Source organism: Euleptes europaea, chromosome 15 (genome assembly GCF_029931775.1).
Source record: "Euleptes europaea isolate rEulEur1 chromosome 15, rEulEur1.hap1, whole genome shotgun sequence".
Lineage (NCBI taxonomy): Eukaryota > Metazoa > Chordata > Lepidosauria > Squamata > Sphaerodactylidae > Euleptes > Euleptes europaea.
This window is the reverse complement of record NC_079326.1, coordinates 4,574,556-4,595,588: the sequence shown is the minus strand read 5'-3', so window position 1 is coordinate 4,595,588 and position 21,033 is coordinate 4,574,556. Positions and strand designations below refer to the sequence as shown.

At 45.9% G+C, this 21,033-nt stretch overlaps 1 protein-coding gene across 1 annotated transcript in view; it reads left to right on the top strand.

Moving 5' to 3' along the window:
• SMARCAL1 (SWI/SNF related, matrix associated, actin dependent regulator of chromatin, subfamily a like 1) overlaps positions 1 to 21,033 on the top strand; it is a 64,862-nt gene that overhangs the window by 7,295 nt on the left and 36,534 nt on the right. The window contains exons 3-8 of the mRNA XM_056861518.1: positions 524 to 574; positions 5,136 to 5,396; positions 6,491 to 6,541; positions 13,904 to 14,087; positions 14,834 to 14,984; positions 16,956 to 17,114. Of these exons, the coding sequence (XP_056717496.1) occupies positions 524 to 574; positions 5,136 to 5,396; positions 6,491 to 6,541; positions 13,904 to 14,087; positions 14,834 to 14,984; positions 16,956 to 17,114 (857 nt within the window). The remainder of the gene's footprint in view (positions 1 to 523; positions 575 to 5,135; positions 5,397 to 6,490; positions 6,542 to 13,903; positions 14,088 to 14,833; positions 14,985 to 16,955; positions 17,115 to 21,033) is intronic.

The following is a 21,033-nucleotide window of genomic DNA, read 5'->3' as shown; positions in this document are numbered from 1 at the left end:
GCTGCCTGAGATGTTAAAAGAGCCCTGGAGCAAGCTGTGCTGAGTGTGGTCCCTGTGGTGCTGGTAGCTCGGATCCAAGCCAGAGGCTTGCCCATTTGAGCGAAGCAGACTTTGTGGTATGGCCAGCACCATGGTGGCCACTTGGCTCAGCTTGCCCCTAGATGCCTAAGAGCCTCCAGAGCAGCAGCCCATCAGAAACCTTTCTGATAACCTAAGGTAACCCCTGCCTTCTGAACATATTGGTATGATGTTTTCCAGTGGATCATGCTGTTAAGTTGCAGCTGCCTTATTACAACAACACAGGGTTTTCAAGGCAGTCTCCACAGGGTTTTCAAGGTTTGCCATTTCCTGCCTCTGCATAGCAACTCTGGACTTCCTCAGAGGTCTCCTATCCAAGTACTTAATTAGAACTTACCAAGCTTAGCTTCTAAGATCTGATGAGGTCGGGCTAGTCTGGGCCATCCAGGTCAGGGCAAGAAGTTTTCTATCCTACCATAATTTATCATATTCTGTCCTGTTTCAGATCCTGCAACAAAGATGTGGAATTTCAGTCTAGAAGATTACAACCAACTCAGTAAGTAAGCCGCTGGCTGAGGCGTGTGGTGGTAGTGCTTTGGGTGATTTGCTTAAGTGCAGAGATCTGGACAAGATTCTTGGTAGTAATGCCCATTCACTAAATATCTAATCCAGTCTGCACTGGATGAATGCCAGAGGAATAAGTTGGTTTTATTTAGAGTAAGTTCTCAATAAAAGTTATGCATTTAAGTGTACAGAACAGATACAGTGAGGGAAAGAAGTATTTGATCCCCTGCTAAATTTGCCCGTTTGCCCTCTGACGAAGAAATGACCAGTCCATAATTTTAATGGTAGATTTATTGTAGCTGTGAGAGACATTAAAAACAGGAAAAACCCCAGAAACTCAGAACACAAAAGTCAGAGATTGATGTGCATTATAATGAGTGAAATAAGTATTTGATCCCCTATCAACCAGCCAGATTAGGGTTAGGGTTCTGCTGTCGACAGAAGCAATCAATCCATCAGATTCCAAACTAGCCATCATGACCAAGACCAAAGAGCTGTCCAAGGATGTCAGGGACAAGATTGTAGACCTGCACAAGGCTGGACTGGGCTACAAGACTATTGCCAAGCAGCTTGGTGAGAAGGTGACAACCCTAACCCTAACTGTCAACCTCCCTCGGTCTGGGGCTCCATGCAAGATCTCATCTCGTGGAGTTGCAATGTTCATGAGAACGGTGATGAAGCAGCCCAGAACTACACGGGGGGGGGGGGGGGGGACTTGTCAATGATCTCAGGGCAGCTGGGACCATAGTCACCATGAAAACAGTTGGTAACACACTACGCCGTGAAGGACTGAGGTCTTGCAGAGCCCGCAAGGTCCCCTTGCTCAAGACAGCACATGTACAGGCCCGTCTGCAGTTTGTCAATGCACATCTGAATGACCCAGAGGAGAACTGGGTGAAAGTGTTGTGGTCAGATGAGACCAAAATCGAGCTCTTAGGCATCAACTCAACTCGCCGTGTTTGGAGGAGGAGGAATGCGGCCTACGACCCCAAGAACACAATCCCCACCGTCAAACATGGAGGGGGACATATTATGCTTTGGGGGTGTTTTTCTGCTAAGGGGACAGGACACCTTCACCGCATCAAAGGGACGATGGACGGGACCATGTATCGTCAAATCTTGGGTGAGCACCTCCTTCCCTCAGCCAGGGCATTGAAAAGGGGTCGAGGATGGGTATTCCAGCATGACAATGACCCAAACCACACGGCCAAGGCAACAAAGGAGTGGCTCAAGAAGAAGCACATTAAGGTCCTGGAGTGGCCTAGCCAGTCTCCAGACCTTAATCCCATCGAAAATCTGTGGAGGGAGCTGAAGGTTCAAGTAGCTACACATCAGCCTCGAAATCTTACTGACTTAGAGAGTATCTGCAAAGAGGAGTGGGACAAAATACCTCCTGAGATGTGTGCAAACCTGGTGGCCACCTACAATAAACGTCTGACCTCTGTAATTGCCAACAAGGGTTTTGCCACCAAGTCCTAAGTCATCTTTTGCAAAGGGATCAAATACTTATTTCACTCATTATAATGCACATCAATTTCTGACTTTTGTCTTCTGGGTTTCTAGGGGTTTTCCTGTTGTTATTCTGCCTCTCACAGCTACAATAGACCTACCATTAAAATTATCGACTGGTCATTTCTTCGTCAGAGGGCAAACGGGCAAATTCAGCAGGGGATCTAATACTTTTCCCCCTCACTGAATATAGGAGAGAAGGGAGCTTGCAGTTCAAGGTTTTGTTTCAAATGATTTTTGCAGCCCATAAATACTTGAAAATTCTGAGTGCTACCAGAGTCTTTACTCTGGTAGAGTAACTCGTAAATGGTCTCTGCTGAATGAGAAGTAGAGAGAATCACCAGATTTTCTTAGTGGGCCATAGATCCACTGTTGGGTGAAAATGGAAAAACTCTGACAGAAGACAGAGAAAGCAGAAAGGCTCGATGCTTATTTTGCCTCAATTTTCTCCCTGAAAAAGACAACGGGCTCATCTAGAGATTATAGTAGGCAAGCCAGAGCATCTGGGCAGCTGGTTAACATGAACAGGGAGGTAGTTGACAAGCACCTGGCTGCACTGAATAAGTACAAATCCCCCGGTCCAGACAGTATGCACCTGAGAGTGCTCAAAGAACTTTGTAGAGCTTGCAGAACCTTTGTCCATCATCTACCAGACCTCTTGGAGCCACAAGATTGGAGGAGGGTGAACGTTATCCCAATTTTCAAAAAAAGGCGGAAGGATGACCCAGGAAACTACAGGCCAGTAAGTTTGACTCTTTCCCAGGGAAAATACTGGAGCAGATATTAAAGAGATCAATCAGTGAGCATCTGAAGGGCAACTTGGTGATCCGGGGAAGTCAGCATGGATTTGTCCCCAACAGGTCCTGCCAGCCCAACCTTGTTTCCTTCTTTGATCGAGTGATGAGCTTACTGGATCGAGGGAATGCAATTGATGTTGTTTACCTGGATTTCAGTAAGGTTTTTGACAAGGTCCCCCATGATGTTCTGATGGGTAAACTAGAGGACTGAGAACTGGACCCTAGGATAGTTACGTGAATAGGGAACTGGTTGCAGAACCACACTCAGAGTAGTTGTCAGTGACATTTCATCTGAATGGAGAAAGGTGTCCAGGGGGTACCACAGGGTTTGGTTGTGGGCCCGGTACTTTTCAATATTTTTATGAATGATCTAGATGAGGGTGTGGAGGGACTACTCATTAAATTTGCAGAGGACACCAAATAGGAAGGAGCAGCGAGCACACCAGAAGTTAGAGATAGAATTCAACAAGATCTGAACACACTGGAAAAGTGGGTGGATGTGAACAGGATGCAATTCAACAAGGGTAAGTGCTGAGTTTTACATCTGGGTAACAGAAATGAGGGACATGCATACTGGATGGGGAATACACTTCTGGGCAGCAGTGTGTGTGTGAACAAAACCTTGGTGTACTGGTGGGCCATAAGTTAAATATGAGCAGCCAGTTTGATGCAGTGACAAAAAAAGCTAATGCGATCTTGGGGTGCATCAACAGAGGCATAACATGCAAATCACAAGATGTTGTCTTTCCGCTGTACCCTGCATTGGTCAGGCCGCACCTGGAGTATTGTGTGCAATTCTGGAGGCCTCACTTCAAAAAGGATGTGGACAGAATCGAGGGGGTGCAGAGGAGAGCAACGAGGATGATCAGGGGCCTGGAGACCAAGCCCTATGAGGAAAGGCTGAGGGAGTTGGGAATGTTTAGACTGGAGAAGAGTAGGTTGAGGGGGGACATGATTGCTCTCTTTAAGTATTTGAAGGGCTGTCACTTAGAGGAGGGCAGGGAGCTGTTCCTGTTGGCAGTAGAGGATAGGACTTGGAATAATGGGTTTAAATTGCAGGCAGAAAGGTACCAGCTGGATATGGGGGGGGGGGGGGAGAGAATTACAGTAAGAGTTATTCAGCAGTGGAATCAGCTACCTAGGGAGGTGGTGAGCTCTCCCTCACTGGCAGTCTTTAAGCAGAGGCTGGACAAGCACTTGTCAGGGATGCTCTAGGCCCGTGTTGGCGAACCTATGGCACGGGTGCCACTTCCGGCACGCGTAGCCCTCTCTGCCGGCACGCATGGTTCCTCCAAGCCGCTGGCCATTCCGGCTCTGCCCTGCCCCGGATGGGGGAAAATGTGCATCTGGAGAGTGGCAAATCCAAGGCAAAACTTCCCATACTTGAGTGGCCTCTTTCTTTCTCCGTCTCCCTCCGTCCTTTTCTTTCCCTATTTTTCTTTCTCTCCCTCGCTCCATTTCTTTCTCCCTTTCTCTTTTTCTTTCTCTCCCTCCCTTTCTTCCCTTTCCCCCTCCCTTCCCTTTCTTCCTTCTTTCCTTCCTTCCTTCTTTCCCTCCAGAGGCTTCTCCTGCGCCCTCTGGGTCGGTGCGGGCGGAGGGGCGTGCAGTCCTTTTCCACCTTTGAAGTGCCCACAAGCCATCCTCCAAACACCTTTCCATTTGTCTTGATATGTAGAGAGAAAACACTAAGGAACTAGTTCCCAATCTCCAGGTACTAGCTGGAGATCTCCTGCTATTACAAGTGATCTCCAACCAATAGAGATCAGTTCCCCTGGAAAAAATTGCCACTTTGGCAATTGGACTCTATGGCACTGAAGTCCTTCCCCAAACCCCGCCCTTCTCAGGCGCCACCCCAAAAACCTCCCACTCATGACAAAGAGGAACTTGGCAACCCTAGCCTCTCCCTCTGGGCCCCCTCTGGGGGTGGTATTCAGGTTAAATTGCCGCATTGGCACTCGGCGATAAATAAGTGGGTTTTGGGTTGCAGTTTGGGCACTCGGTCTCTGAAAGGTTCGCCATCACTGCTCTAGGCTGATCCTGAACAGGGGGTTGGACTAGATGGCCTGTATGGCCCCTTCCAACTCTATGATTCTGTGGACTTTTCTAGGCTCTGTTCGGATTTTCTTCTGTGTGTAAAAATCTCTGGTGCTCTTCATTTTCCTGTTCCATCAAGGAGTTCATGCCATTTCTAAAAAAAATAACCCATTCAGTCATTCTTTTTCTTGAAAATCATGTTTTTTTCTCTAGTGGAAGCAGTGGAGCAAATTTCCTGTATTACTTTGTCACCCCTGGAAGGAATGGAAGCAGCCCTCAAGACCACTATGCCATCTTCAGTTTGTAAAGATCCTTACTTGACATCCCTCTTGCAGTCATGCACTGGTTGGAAAAAACTGTCAGCCTCTGTCAGGGGGAAGTGTGTACTGATATCATGTTCTCGCTTTGAAGTAGATATTGGCTATGCTGCCAGCCTTATAGGAGTGTTCAAGCAGGTGACTTCTAGAAATTATGGTAAGTGATGTAGTCAGTGTTTTTGTAAACTTGGTATTACTCTTTGCTCTTAGTGTTTGTGTCTTTTCGTATGTGATTTGCTTTGTGTAATACCTTTATCAAATAAAAGGTGGGACTTGGCATTCTGGGGTTAATGCTGGTCATAGCTAAGTGCCATCAAAGGTATTTTGAAGTGCCGTGTTTGTATGTGGCAGGCAGCTAACATGATTGTGTCAAGTAAGAAGAGTGACCATGATCCACATGATCGCAGGTGTTTCTTACCATGTTATGCAAGATCTCTTTGCATATAATTTTTTGGGTTCATGAACGTTGCAACATCGAGTGGCCCTGGGAGCCCAGGATCTATATATACTGTGGGCATAAGTAACTTTGGATTTTGGAAACTTAGATCAGGAGCGGCCAGCTTCTGTGATCTCTGGGGTGGAGTCACTCTAGTCTCCAGAAGTGGTCTGGGAGCTCCTCACAAGTAGATTGACCCTTTTCTGAGAGTTGATGCAATCGAACAGGAAGGGCTTCACAGTTAGAGTATGACTGACTATGTACAGCATTGCATACAGATGAGTACATCTGTACATTATGTGCAAAATCCATGCAATGTAACATTCAAATGTGGCAACTTTGTGGCAACTTAAGTATTTTTGGTAGGTCTACCAGGTGCCAGATTCAGTTACGTTGACTCCAATTGGCTGTTTCAGCTCTAGATTTTCATGAAGGGTTTTGTGCTAAAGTTCTGATAAAGGGATCTAAGTGGTTCTGGATAGTATTTAGTGAATGCAAATTTCCATGATGCAATGCAGACTCTTCTGTTTAACTCAGAACATCCAGCCTTGCAATCGGTACTGCCACATCTCCATTACCTGCCTCTTCCCCCGGTTCCAATTCAGTTTGCACCTAGATCACCGATTAGGCAATTTTAGGATAAATATCTTTATCCTAAACCTCAAATTTTCTGAACAGTTTGGATAATCCTTAGGTTGCATGGATAATGGAAATAACACCTAATTTTCAAGCTATGAAACATACTTTTTATTTAAGGTGGATGTATTTCTTGTTTTCTCAGCATCTTTGGACAGTATTTCTTATGACTTTTACAGACATGAAGACAAGAAAATGGAATTTCCTTCTGGAGGACTACCTCAATCTAAGTAAGAATCTGTCTTTCTATAGAAGAGGTCTTACTTCTTTTTTTAGGATTGCTCTTTTAAACCCATGTTTCTTAGAATTAGTTATTTTTAAATCAGAGGTGGATAAAGAACTTATGTTGGCTCTTCTGCTGCCTTCCTGAAGGGATAATGTGCATAGCTTTCACTTACAGCTTCTGTGTAAAAAAACCCCAAAAAAATACACTATTATGATTTGAATGTTATCTTTGACTGTCCTGTATAGCAGAAGGCAGTTGCAGCTTCTAGCACATGCTAAATTGTACACTTTCTTCCTGTCTCTTCTAGCAGCTCATAAGCAGGGTGTTTTGGCTAATTTTTATTCAAGAAAGATTCCGGCTTCCATGCTGCACCTCCTTTCTGAAAGGTAGCATTACACCATGATTGAAGGGGGGGAGGGGTTTGCGGTGCTGTGCATCAGTGTGGAACCAGTCTGGAAGGAGCAAATGGAGTCAGATGTCTGATTTTAGTGTACACACATGCAGAATATGATACAAAATGCAATTTTGTGAAAGCAAATTAACAAAAGAGCCTTGGGCTGGTTGTCAGTAATGTGTTTTGTAATATGGTTTAGGGTTGTGGCTCAGTGGTCAAGCATGTGTTTTGGGTGCAGAAAGAATCACGTTCAATCCCTGGCATTTCCAGTTACAAGATCTTGGGCATAAAGATTTGGGAATGATACTTCTATGAGTCTCTGGAAAGCTGCTGCCAATTAGAGTAGGCAGTACTGAGCTAAATAAACCAATAGGCTGATTCAATATAAAGCAGCTTCATGGATCAATAAAGCAGATTTATTCCTAGATTCTCTTTTCCAGGCTCCAGAAGCAACAACCTAATTCTACATGTGTGGTCCTTAACTGGATTCAGCCAGCTGACCTGCCCAGCCTCAAATGTGGATTTTTAAATGCTCTATCATAACCAATATTTTCCAAGGGCCCTGCTATGTTCATCTTAACATTTTTACCTCAGCACCCACTTGCTCAATCCTCTTAAGGTAAAAGGTCACCTGGGGATAGAGAGAGAAACTTTTGGATGAATCACTCAAGCTACTGAGACATCATAATTTTCCCAAGCTTTTCCATAAAACAGTGACAATAGTGTAATTGCTGCAACTTGCTGTCTTCTAATTCGACCATGCAACTTTCTGAGTGTTATAACAGAGTATGGCCTCTGCTTTAGCAGAGAGAGAGGGAGACAGCTAACTGGAGGAGCACAGGTTAAACCAAAGTATGTATGCTGAACAACCCATCACACACGCACAAATGTAAATCCCTTTTTTTATTTTTGTGCTTTTAGAACTGAAGGATTTTGCTTCCTCTACTCCAGAGATAACTGAAATTAAAATTGGCAACCTGCAGTTGCAGTCAGTACTCAGGCTGTTGTAATGAGGAAAAGCCATGCAAATTTGAGTTGCCAAATACATTTGCACTGTCAGAATGTTCTATTTTTTAGATTTTCATATTTTAGTGATTTTTTTAAAGAAAGCTGCCTGCAGCTTTCTGTGCGGCATGAGAATTCAGCCATCTGACCCCCTTCGGGGACATCAGTGTCCCCTCACACCAGCACAGTGCCCACAATGCCAGATGGGGGGGGGTCTAACGGACTCTTTTTTGAACTCACTTCGTTCCGGTTGCCAAGCCGAACTCTCTGCGCGAACCCTTCCCACCGCTCTAACTGAACGTGGGGGTTTTTGGTACAAAGACTCTAAGCTGTATGTGCCGAAAGGACTGCGGAAGGAAGTGGTACAGCTAGTCCATGGAGCCAAGACCGCAGGACACTTTGGAATTCTAAAAATGTAGACAGTTTTGGTGGGCGGGCATGCGAACTGATGTGGACTCGTTCATCCGCAGTTGCCCGGTATGTGTTACTGTCAAAAGGTCTCAAGGTAACCCCCCCGGGTTGTTGCAACCATTAGAGACCCCCACTAGACCTTGGGAAATAATTGCAAAGGATTTTATGACCGATCTCCCCCTCAGTGAAGGAAAAACTGTACTTTGGGTAATCACGGACCTGTTCTCTAAACAGGTGCATCTTGTCCCTTGCGCAGGTATCCCGTCCGCCCCAAAACTGGCCCGCCTCTTTGTGTCACATGTCTTCCGCCTCCATAGTTTTCCGCACAAGGGGGTCAGCCACCGCGGAAGTAGCTATGTAGCTAAATTCTGGAAAGCTTTCCTAAAATTGGTGGGGGTGGAACAAGGTCTCTCTAGTGCTTTCCATCCCCAAACCGACGGCCAGACGGAACGGATAAATGCTGTGTTAGAATGCTACTTGCGTTGTTATGTTAACTACCATCAAGATGATTGGGTTGAATTGTTACCCTTGTACCAAAATTCCCAGCGTTTAATTAGAGAAGCTGGAAGGGTCTGTGAGGAAAGTTCCACGTGACAACTACGGAGAAGAGTGTCCCTAAAGGATTCGGATAGATCTTCCACCCCCTCCGGAGTAGTGTCGACTGGTAACTGGACCGGGGACAGAGCTGATACTGGAGTGGGGGGTGGCAGAACAGGGTGCTCGGGTCCCTGTGCCTCGGGGGATATGGCTGTATATCGCTCCAAGTGTGGAGGAAGCGAGATGGGAGGCATCACCGGCTTGCCCCGGCGCGAGTCATCCATCCCCTCTGGAAGTGGCAGCGGCGAGGAGTGAGTCTGAGAACGGGTTCGCACAGCCAGAGTGGGCACTAGACCCCGGTGAGCAGGGGTGAAGAGCAACTCTGTGGGTCGGTCAACCTTGGTGGGATATTGGGGAAGTCTAGATAGGGCGTCCGCCAGTAGATTTTGCTTCCCTGGTACATGCTTCAGGATGAATCGCAATTGGGCAAAGAAGTCTGCCCAACGCACTTGTTTTGCGGACAGTTTGCGGGCCTCCGTTAGGGCGACCAAATTTTTGTGATTGGACCACACTTCAAAAGGTGCCGTGGAACCCTCCAAAAACTGTCTCCACACTGTCAAGGCATGTTTTACAGCGGCGGCCTCCTTTTCCCAAATAGCCCAATTGAGTTCGGATTGGGTAAACTTTTTGGAAAAATAAGCGCACGGACGCAGGTGTCCATCCTCCCCCCATTGCAGAAGGACACCCCCCATCGCTACGTCGGAAGCGTCTATTTGAACTATGAACGGTTGAGTGCAGTCTGGGTGTCGCAAGACAGACTCGGACGTAAAGAGCTGCTTTAGACTATCGAAGGCTTGACACTGGGGGGTCCACTCCACCCGGGCGTTGGGCAAAGTGGCCGAATCCCCCTTCCCCTTAGTTTTAAGGAGCTCCGTGATGGGCAGAGCAATCCGAGCGAAATGGGGGAGGAACGCCCTGTTAAAATTTGCAAACCTGAGGAATCTTTGGGCTTGTTTGCGAGTAGAGGGTGGTTCCCAACTGAGCACAGCTCGCACCTTTTCTGGATCCATAGTCAGTCCTTGGTGCGAGACGACATATCCTAGGAAGGTTACTTGCTTCTTGTGAAACTCGCACTTAGACAGTTTGGCATAGAGCTGATGATCTCTAAGACATTGCAACACCTCTCTGACCAAAGCAACATGTTCCTCCATGGTTTTGGAGTAAATAAGAATGTCATCTAAGTAAACTACCATCCCTCTGAACAGCAGGCCATGGAGGATCTCAATAAGTTGCATGAAGACCCCCGGGGCCCCTTTTAATCCAAACGGAATCACCATAAATTCAAACATCCCAAAGCAACTGGAGAAGGCTGTCAGAGATTCATCCCCCTCCCGAATTCTGACTGTAATAAGCCTCAACTAAATCCAATTTAGTGAAAATGTGTCCTTTCAATTGTCCCAAGAGATCAGAAATGAGGGGGATGGGATAGGCATTTGTTTGAGTAACAGCATTGAGTTTCCGTAAGTCAATACACAAACATAAATCTCCCGTCTTTTTCCGTACGAAAAAGGCTGGTGCCGAACAGGGTGCGGTGGACGGTCGGATGAAACCGCGCGCTAAGTTTTTGTCCAAAAACTCGCGGAGCACCGTTCATTCTGCAGGGCTCATTGGGTAAATCTTACTTTTTGGCAGTTTTTCATCCCCCACCACCTCAATAGCACAATCAGTCCAGCGGTGGGGAGGTAAAGTATCACACTCCTGCACATTGAATACACTCGCAAAGTCCTGATAGTCGAGTGGCCAGTGGGTTTGACTGGAGGGGTCCGAGGCTAGAGCAGGGGTTGGCATGACTATGGTTTTAACGGCCACGTCATGTCGGTGTAATTCACACAACGGGCTATTGAACGTTAAAGTCCCAGCGTCCCAGTCTATGGCGGGACTATGTCCTTTGAGCCAATTTGCTCAAAACACCACTGCATATCTAACATTAGGCACAATAGTAAGGTTGATTTGTTCCCAGTGGTGGCCAATTCCCATTGCCACCCTGTCAGTGCGACGATCTACCGGGCCCCCCTTGAAGTCACTGCCGTCCAACTGGACCGGAGCAGGCAGAGGGACTGACTTCACCTGGAGCGCCTTAAAGGTGGTTTCATTTATTAACAAGCAGGCACACCCAGAGTCTGTTAAGGCTTTCACTTGTAACTGAGGACCCTTTCTATAATGTTGCAATATGACATTTACATACACAGTCTCTTCCACTTCACTCACCATGAAGGGGGCTTTGGGTCTTGTCCCGGGCTTTGCAGGAACTCCTGCAGGGGTCTGCGGTATTGCCCCCTCTACCGCAGACACAGTCCTTTTTTTGGCGGTTCGAGGGTAGACTCCAGAGAAAGGGCAGGGGAGTTCCAGTGGTCACCCTCCTCAGAGGAAGCGGAGCTGATCTCTCCAGGGGTAGTAATTGTAATCCTGGACCCCGATGGGTCCGCTGGCGAAGGGTCCGTCGTCACCTCTCCAGCAAGCAGAGCTGGGGGTGCTTTTCGTCTTGGAGCGACGCTTTGCTCGACCGCGGTGCCTCTCGAGCGCGTCCCCTCCCGCGAGGAGTCCCCGCCGGCTGGATATGGCGGTCCCTGACGTGACGGGCAGGCTGCTGCGACGTGGCACATGGCACCGCAAATGAGGCAGGCTCCCCGTTGAAACCGCAATGCTTGGTCCGGTGGAGGTAGAGCCGGCCTCCGTGGGGCCTGAGGAGCGGCTGGTTGGAGAGGGGTTTTCTGGCTTCCCCCCTCCCTGGCCTGCCGTCGGGCAAGAGAAATAAACTGGTGGCAGCTTTCCACCTCTTCCACCAGTAAAATCCATTCTTCCAAGGTGGGTGGGTCTCGCTGCATATATGCCCAGTTTAGAATTTCGGGATGCAATGCTGCCCTGAAGTAGTGCACTCGGGTCGCTTCAGTCCAATCAACTATTTTATTAGCGAGTCTTTGGAACTCGTCTGCAAACTCGCGGACTGAGGAGGATCCTTGCCGTAGTTGGAGGAGGGCCGCCTTGGCCTTCTCTCCCTGGAACGGATCCTCGAAGCGTCTTCTTAACGCTCGCATGAATTCATTAAGCGACCGTATGGAACGGGCCCGGGTATCAAACTGGAGGACCATCCATTCTTGGGGTCTTAGTAGACCAAACGCTGAACATGAGTCAGCAGTGTGATGCTGTAACTAAAAAGGCAAATGCAGTCTTGGGCTGCATCAACAGAAGTATAGTGTCCAGATCACGCGAAGTGATGGTATCACTTTACTCTGCTCTGGTTAGACCTCAACTAGAGTACTGTGTTTAGTTTTGGGCACCACAATTTAAGAAAGATGTAGACAAGCTGGAACATGTCCAGAGAAGGGCAACAAAGATGGTGAGGGGTCTGGAGACCAAGTCCCATGAGGAAAGGTTGAAGGAGCTGGGTATGTTTAGGCTGAAGAGGAGAAGACTGAGAGAGGATTTGATAACCATGTTCAAGTACTTGAAGGGCTGTCATATAGAGGAGGGTGCCGAGTTGTTTTCTGTTGCTCAAGAAGGTCGGACCAGAACCAACAGGTTGAAATTAAATCAAAAGAGTTTCCGTCTAGACATTAGGAAGAATTTTCTAACAGAGCGGTTCCTCAGTAGAACAGGCTTCCTTGGGAGGTGGTAAGCTCTCCTTCCCTGGAGGTTTTTAAGAAGAGGTTAGATGGCCATCTGTCAGCAATGCTGATTCTATGACCTTAGGCCAATGATGAGAGGGAGGGCATCTTGGCCATCTTCTGGTCACTGGGGGTGTGGGGGGGGGGGAGGTAGTTGTGAATTTCCTGCATTGTGCAGGGGGTTGGACTTGATGGCCCTTCCAACTCTATGATTCTATGAGAGGCTCAGCATTGCCGTCGGCGATTATAGATGGAAAATTTAGGAAGCTGGCAAAATCGGAGTGAGGATGCCCTTGTAAATCAGGAAAAATAGAGAAGTAGGTCATGTTTTATTTAGATGTATCTTTTATGAGGAAATGCACCAGAAATTGATTTTCTCACTCATTAATACAATAGATTTTAGCTCAGAGATGGAGAAATTGCAGTTAAACTGGCCAACATTTGTATTTGATTTAAATTTATTTTTGTACTTTATTTTTAACTGTTTTCTTGTTGAATCTGATTTGATTGTGTCTACTTGATTGTAATGGCCTTTGGCTATATACAATAAATCTGTACCTACCTGAAACAGAGAATGTAGGTCATGTTTTCTTTAGACATATCTTTTATGAGGAAATGCACCAGAAATTGATTTTCCCACTCATAAATACAATAGATTTTATCTCAGAGATGGAGAAATTGAAATATCTCATGTGGGAAGATCTTAATAGATTGCTACAGGTAGCTAAATTCTGTTCTGTAGCTCAAAAATTGGAAAAGGTGGGTATAGTCAATAATTTTAAATCCTAAGTTATTAAACTTTTGGCCATATTTTTGAGAATGTTTTATCTGAGTTTTTATTAATCATTTATTTTGTATTTATAATGTATATTTGTATTCTTTTGCTGGCAATCGCTATAATAAATTTGACTGATAGTTGACGTGCCCCTTATTTCCTATGAGCTATTGTGCTTTCTGAGACTAGATGAGAACTTCCTCTTGATGATGTCATCAGTGGGTCAAAGCCATAGAGAAACCATTTTTAATGGCTACACTGTGCTTACAGAGCTTCCTCACCTTGCAAATTCATCAGCTGCCAAAACTGAGCATTTCCCAAAAGTATAGAAAGGACTCTTTGTTGTTGTTGGCATGTTCTATACGCATGCATATATGTGTATGTGTGCACTTTGCTGAGTGGCTTCAGTTGGCATTATTTTTGAAAACTCATTGAGGGAGGATAACCCAACTTATCTTTATAATAAGCCTTAAAGCATGGTCTAGGAATCCAGATAATTAACAGCATTGTTTTTGTGCTAATTCAAATGTTAATTGCTGCACCTTTACTGATACATTGAATCTTCTTGCATGTGTTCAGTTGAACTGGTAAAAAGCCTTCCAGGTGTGGAGGTAGAGCCACTGCCCAAGCCCTTAATACAGACCTTTGCTGCTCAGTTTGAGAAATCCTTTCCAAAGACTGCAGACATCCCTGAAGCAGATCTTTCAGGCGTGGATCCGAAAGTTGTGTCAAGCCTGATGCCATTTCAGAGAGAAGGTGTGAAGTAAGTCATGAGGTATTCACAAGCTCCTGAAAAACTTATCCTTTTGTATAACGTATTGGCACTTTGAACATGTTTATTGAGCCCTTCCTCTCACGGTTGATTGTAAAAAAGGAAATTTGTATCTTGTGCTGTCGGGCTCATATAGGAGATGTTCTGGGTAGGGGATATATGCTGTGCCAGGTGAAAAACAAAATGGTGAATTGTAAATAATTTCTCTCTGCTATTACTAGAATCTTAGCTTTCACTTTTTAAAAGTTCAAAATTCCCAAGAAGTGCAGCCCTGTACTGTATTCAGGTTTTGTACAGTCCAGTGTGCATACAGATTCTTGAAATGTACCAGGCCTTAATTACCAGCCTTTACTACTTGGTTCTACTTTCCCTGTGTAGACATAACTGAATCTGAGTTTATAGGAGGCTAATCAGAAACTGCAGTAGTAATTGGGATCGTCTTTCAAGGAATTCTTGAAAAAAGCAGATTTGCACTACCCGTGAGCGCTGGCCTTCCTAGGCTGAGATATATTTCAGCACTGTTTCTTTTTGCCTTGTTCAGAGGTCAAATATAAGATTAGAGTGTCTGGAACAGATAACCAAAACTCCTTTTCATACAATGTGAACAGGCGACTGTTTGGGGGTGGGGTGTGTGTGTATCACACCTAACCTTGAGGCTTGAGAAGAATTGCTTTCATTGTGGAAATGAAATCAGTGACCCATCAGTTTCCTGTCTCTCTGTGTTTTGCGATCTTCAGTTTTGCCATTTCCCGAGAAGGCCGCTTGCTCCTTGCTGATGACATGGGTTTAGGGAAGACTATCCAGGCAATCTGTATTGCTGCATATTATCGAAAGGAGTGGCCACTGCTGGTGATAGCCCCTTCTTCGGTGCGATTTACCTGGGCAGAGGTAATGATTGTATTTCCTGACGTTCTTTTTAGTCCTCTGTTTCTGTTTGGTGATGAAAAGACAAGGGAGATGGGTAGAACAATAGTGGAGAAAGACTCAGGATGAATCTGAGAAGATACAGGCTAAAGCTCATTTTATAGTGTATTTAGTGCTGTTCATGGTGACAAAGAAACAACACTTCTCTGTGCATCTGAACATGGTAGGCCAGCGGAGTTGTTCCAGGTAGTCAAAGGCCTGCTATGATCTGGCCTCTAGGAGGAAATGGACTGCTCAGTGGCCGGCTGTGACCATTTTGCTCAGCACTTTGCAAATACAGACTCTTGCATCCATACTGACTTGGAATTTATATCAGCAGTGACATGATCAGGTAGTGCCGGGGGCGGGGGGCGAGACCTGTCCAGCTGTTTGGGATACTTTTCAGTTTATTCAGGCTGAGGATGGGGGCAGGATCCTTGGAGGCTTGAAGCCTACCACCCTTGCCCTTCCTGGCTACTTCAGTCTGCCAGAGGGGCTTTTTAATGCCTCAAGAGAGTGGGTGGTCACCCCTAGCCTTGAAACGGGATGAACCACTGCCTGTAGTAAAGAACCCTACCCTGGACCCAGGAGCTTTCAGTAACTATAGACCAGTCTCAAATGTTCTATTCTTGAGCAAGATGATTGAATGGGTGAAGGCTGTACTACTTCCAGCATTCCTGGATGAAGTGGATTGTTTGCATCCTTTCCAGCCTGGTTTTAGGCTTAATTATGGAACTGAAACAAGGCCTGGTTGCCTTGGTGGATGGCCTGTGCTGGGAGATGGACAGAGGGAGTGAGACTCTGTTGATTGTCCTGAATCTCTCAGCGGCTGTTGATACCATCAATCATGGTATCCTTCTGGACTACATTTCCAGACAGGGACAGGGAAGCACTGTTTTACAGTGGTTCTAGTCCTACCTGGAGGGTGGTTTTCAGAAGGTGGGGCAGGGGGACTTCTGCTCATGCCCACGGCCTTTGTCCTCAGGGGTCCCACAAAGTTCCATCTTGTCCCCCATGGGGATACCATGATTGATGGTGTCAGAAGCCGCTGAGAGGTCCAGGAGAATTAACAGGGTTGTGCTACCCCTGTCAATCTCCCAGAGCATGTTTTCCACCAGGGCAGCCCCTAACTCTCTATTCTAACATTTTAAGTAACAGTCTTACATGGAGGCTCCTATTGGGATGCTTATCCTAGTTCTTCCATGGGTGATCAACCTGTTTTCCTTTTGGACTACTTGAGACTGCAGGTGAAGGTTCACAGAATGAGAAAGATCTCTCCGCACAGAAAGCTAGTATGTCTAAAAGAAAGTGAAGCTAGAGCCCTTTTCCTTGGCATGCCAGCTCTTCATAAATGATAATTCCTTCGATTTTAAGGCGCATTTCACCATGTGAATCTTCACGTACAGTCTGAAATGTGACAGTGAGGACAAGGCCAATGTGATCAATGGCATGGGACCAGATACTGAGATCTTGTTTTCCAGTGATAAACCCTGAACTGGAGCCCTATTTAGGGTTGCCATCTGAGGTGTGTTATAGACTGGCACGAGCTTATGCTGTTCGGTGATCTGAATGCTTTATTGGTTATTCAATGTAATGATTGTATTTCTTGTTTATACTCATGCTTTTTTTGCAGTTTTTTTAAATATTGTTTTTAATCTGCTTAGAGTATCTTTAAATACAAAGGAGGTATAAAAGTCTGTCTACATAAACAAAGAGCTGGAGCAGGTGCCCTGGAAACCTCTGTTCCCAGATATAACATAGGAGCAACCATGGCTTTGTTCAGCTGTGTCATGGGGCTGAATAAGATAAAAATAATACAGCGCTTTATGGCATTAAAAATGGGCTGTGTAAATTGACACAGCTGTTTTTTTTTTAAAAAGCAGCTGTAGGCTTCTGGCTGTTGAGATGCGAAAAGGATATTTTCTGTTCACATCTCCTTTTCTCTTGATGTTTTAGGCTTTCCGCAGGTGGCTTCCTTCCTTGAGTCCTGATAGCATCAGTGTCATAGCAACGAGCAAAGACCATCTGTTGGCAAGACTGATAAATGTTGTCAGTTTTGACCTTCTCAGCAAAATGGAAAGGCAGCTCAAAACCACCCTGCAAGTTGTGATTGTTGTAAGTAGGGCATCCTAATGGGGGAGGAAGTGCTTCAGATCCTGATATGTCAGTCAAAGTCAGAGATGGGAAATCTCTTCAGCATTGGAGGGGGGCACATATTGTACACTGTTATGAAATGGAAGGCTGTTCCTTTGAATACCTTGTACATAAAACTTGAGTGAATTGTATGCATGCTATGCCAAGGGTCTTATTGTGCTGCCATTTTTTCAGTAGTGGCATCTGTTTGACTTTTAGTATTCAGTGGCATTTCAATATATGCTATTTAGCAATTGCAGTAAACATTAGCAAGCAAATGGTGTTAAGGGCAGCAGTCAATTTTTGGGAAACTTTTAGAAATATAGAAAAGCTCTGGTGTTCCCTCCTCAGGACTATGACAGGAGACTTGAGACTTAGAAGCATTAATAAATGCCACCTTATTTGTTCTTTGGATTGTGAGATATTTTGGCATGTTTCTATCATCAGTTTTTCAAACCTGTCTCAGAAAAATTAGGACTAGGGGCTTGATTGTTTTTAGTGAAAGTCCATGTTTGCTTGATTGCTGCAGCTTGCGCATGGGGCGGATTTCTCATTGTGCAATGATTGCTGTTGCAGAAGGGGGGATTCTTTGGTTTTGCCTTCCTTTCTCTTTGCACCCCCCAATTCTCTTCTCCCAACAAACCACTAGAAGGCTTTTGGTTGGCTTTTTTTTAAAAATGGTGCCAATGTGGGAGGGGTGGTCCACCTTTTCATCCACGTGGTGACCAGAGCTACTTTGAGTAGCATCTTTTTGAGAAGATAATACCTAAGCAGGTTTGAGGAAAAGCATGTAGGCAGGGGAAAACCTAAAATGCCAGTGTCTGCATGACAATGTTGTGCAGAAGCCCCCCCAAACCCCACTACAGTTCAGGAGGCGAGGCAGAGCGAAGTGGCGAAGTAGAAGTAGCCTGTAGTAATAACTTGCTAAAGTGTTTAGGGACAGCATGCTGTTGTTCACCTTTGGTTACCGTTATTTGACAAGAGATTTTTAGTTGATATGATTAATTGAGGCTGTATTTTTTTAATGCACCAAAATCTACTTTTATTATTTTCTATTCAATTATTTTATTATTTGTAATCTTTTGTTTAAGGCTTTCTTGGACATGTGTAGTCATCAAGCTCACACTTCTTCCACTCTGAACATCTATTTGGAGATCAGTCTTTCTGATTTCAGCTGAAATTCGCTAACTGAAAGATGCATTCGCTGTCACAGGCAAACGTTTTCTGCCCAGCTGAGTGTGCTGGATAGAGCCATGTCCATAGATACTCAAAGCACCTGTCTTAAGATAATGTCTCCTGAATCAAAGTGGTGGGCTCCTGTTTTTTTGAAAAATGCCTCCTTTCTACTGGATGGGTATTCAAGGTTGGTTTTGAAGCTTTAGAACAGGGGTGGGGAACGTCAGGCCCGGGGGCCGTTTAAGGCCCGCGAAATAATTTGGTCTGGCCCTTCGTGGGTCCTGGCAGATCTCTAGCTCAGAAGGCTCTAAGACTGGCGATCCACCCCCTCCTGCGGTCAGGAATAGCCTTTATTCAAGGCAGATGTAAGTTTGTTTTGCTGAGAAAAGGAACCTTTTTCCCCCCTTGCAGAAGAGTGTTTACCTATGAAGTTGCTAGGACCGCCCAAGAAACTGTGTTAACTCTTTCCTACCCGAGCTGTGGAGAAACGTATTCCCTCTGTACTACAAGAGGGCTGGGGGCCGAAGTGGCAACAATGGAGGGGTTAAAGGGGGCAGGGCCAGAATACCCGGTGGGGGGGAGTTCTTAGCCAGTGTGTCCTCATTTCACCCCTGCAGGCAGAGGTAGCAGGAGCCGGCTGTAGAATACGGCCCCGACCATGTGGAGCAGGAGCAACTCCGGCGTGTGGCTGAATGGCTATGCCCAGCTGGTGCAACAGACCATCCTGTGCCACCAGGTGGGCGGGTGTGCCACGGTTGGATGCCTGCCTGCCCGCGCAAGGGGGGTCATCTGGGGCAGCTGTCTGCTTGGGGCTTGGTTGGCTAATTTTTAAGTTGTTAATTTTGTATGGCCAGTGAATAATGCAATAAATATCCAAATGGCCCTTGGCGGAAAAAAGGTTCCCCACCCCTGCTTTAGAAAAACAGCAACAATTTAAATCTCAAAAAATTGCTGAGGTGTAGGGGAAATGAACTACCAACAGCTCAGGCTAATGGTAGAGACTTAACCTGGCACCAGAACAATGAGAAAGGTAGCTCCAGGCGAGCACCCTCCTAGAGCTCTGACCAAAAATGCAGGTATCAGTGGTGCTGGCTCTTACTCTGCAAGAGGAGGAAGAGTCCCTGACTGAATCCATTTCATTTGTGGCAATATTCTGTCAGAGGTGAGTGTTGGACAGTAATCCATTTCCATTTTTGGTTGTCTATAAGGTGATCTCATCATAGGGTTTTCAAGGTAAAGGTTGGTCAGAAGTGGTTTACCAGTGTCTTCTTCTGCGCAGTGCTAACCCCCTGGTTAGCTTAGCTGTAGTGGCCCTGCCACTTAGCTGTAGTGGCCCGGCCGTGGTCTACGAAAGATCCTCCACCAGTGTCACCTTCCACTACTGCTGCTGCCCAGTAGCTAACCTTCGAGGATTCCTCTGCCCCCATCAGCTTTGGAACTGCCTGTTCTCTTCTGCGGATGTGGCCATTGATCCCTTAAGGAGTGCAGCCAAGAAATCAGAAGGAGATTGAGACTGGGAAGGGCAGCCATGAAAGAGCTAGAAAAGATTCTGAAGTGTAAGGAGGTGTCACTGGCCACCAAGATTAGGTTAATTCATGCCATCATATTCCCTATTACTATGTATGGGTGTGAAAGCTGGACAATGAAGAAAGCTGACAGGAAGAAAGTAGGCTCCTTTGAAATGTGGTATTGGAGGAGAGTGTTACGGATACCGTGGACTGCCAAAAAAACAGATCAGTGGGTTATAGAGCCTGAACTGACCCTAGAAGCTAAAATGACTAAACTGAGGCTATTGTATTTTGGTCACATTATGAGAAGGCAAGAGTTACTAGAAAAGACAGTCATGCTAAAAAAAGTTGAGGGCAGCAGGAAAAGAGGAAGACCCAACAAGAGATGGATTGACTCAATAAAGAAGCCACAGCCCTCAATTTACAAGACCTGAGCAAGGCTGTCAAAGATAGGACATTTTGGAGGACATTGATTCATAGGGTCGCCATGAGTTGGAAGCGACTTGACGGCACTTAACACACACACACACACACACACACACACACACACACACACACACACACACACACACACGGTGATCAGTTTTTGGCTGTCTACAAGGTGATCAGAGATCCAGCATGGTGTAGTGGTTAAGAGCAGTGATTTGGAGCAGTGGACTCTGATATGGAGAACCGGGTTTGATTCCCCACTCTTCCACGTGAGCGGTGGAGGCTAATTTGGTGAACTGAATTTGTTTCCCCACTCCTACACATGAAGCCATCTGGTTTACCTTGGGCTAGTCATACTTTCTCAGCCCCACCTACATCACAGGTTGTCTGTTGTGGGGAGGAGAAGGGAAGGTGATTGTAAGCTGGTTTGATTCTAACTTAAATGGTAGAGAAAAACCAACTCTTCTTCCTTCTCCTCTCCTTCCATCTCCTCCTCCTGCTAGAGCCCATTAAGGTTAATCATGTGGCATTGGTGGAGGGGGAGCAAGGTCAGGTTGTGCAAGGAGAACATGCATTTGGGTGGTCTAATGTATTGATTATAGTCTTTGTGCAGAGTTAGCAATTACCTCCATCCCTGTCACTGCTGCTAACACTGATGCTCTCATCTGAATCTTGCATCTTTCACCAGTCTTGGATTGTCAGGTTTCTCATTCATGTGCTGGATATATTACAGTATTCAGATCCTGTGCTTCAGATCAAATAACTCCCATGGGGTGTTTTCCTTCCCC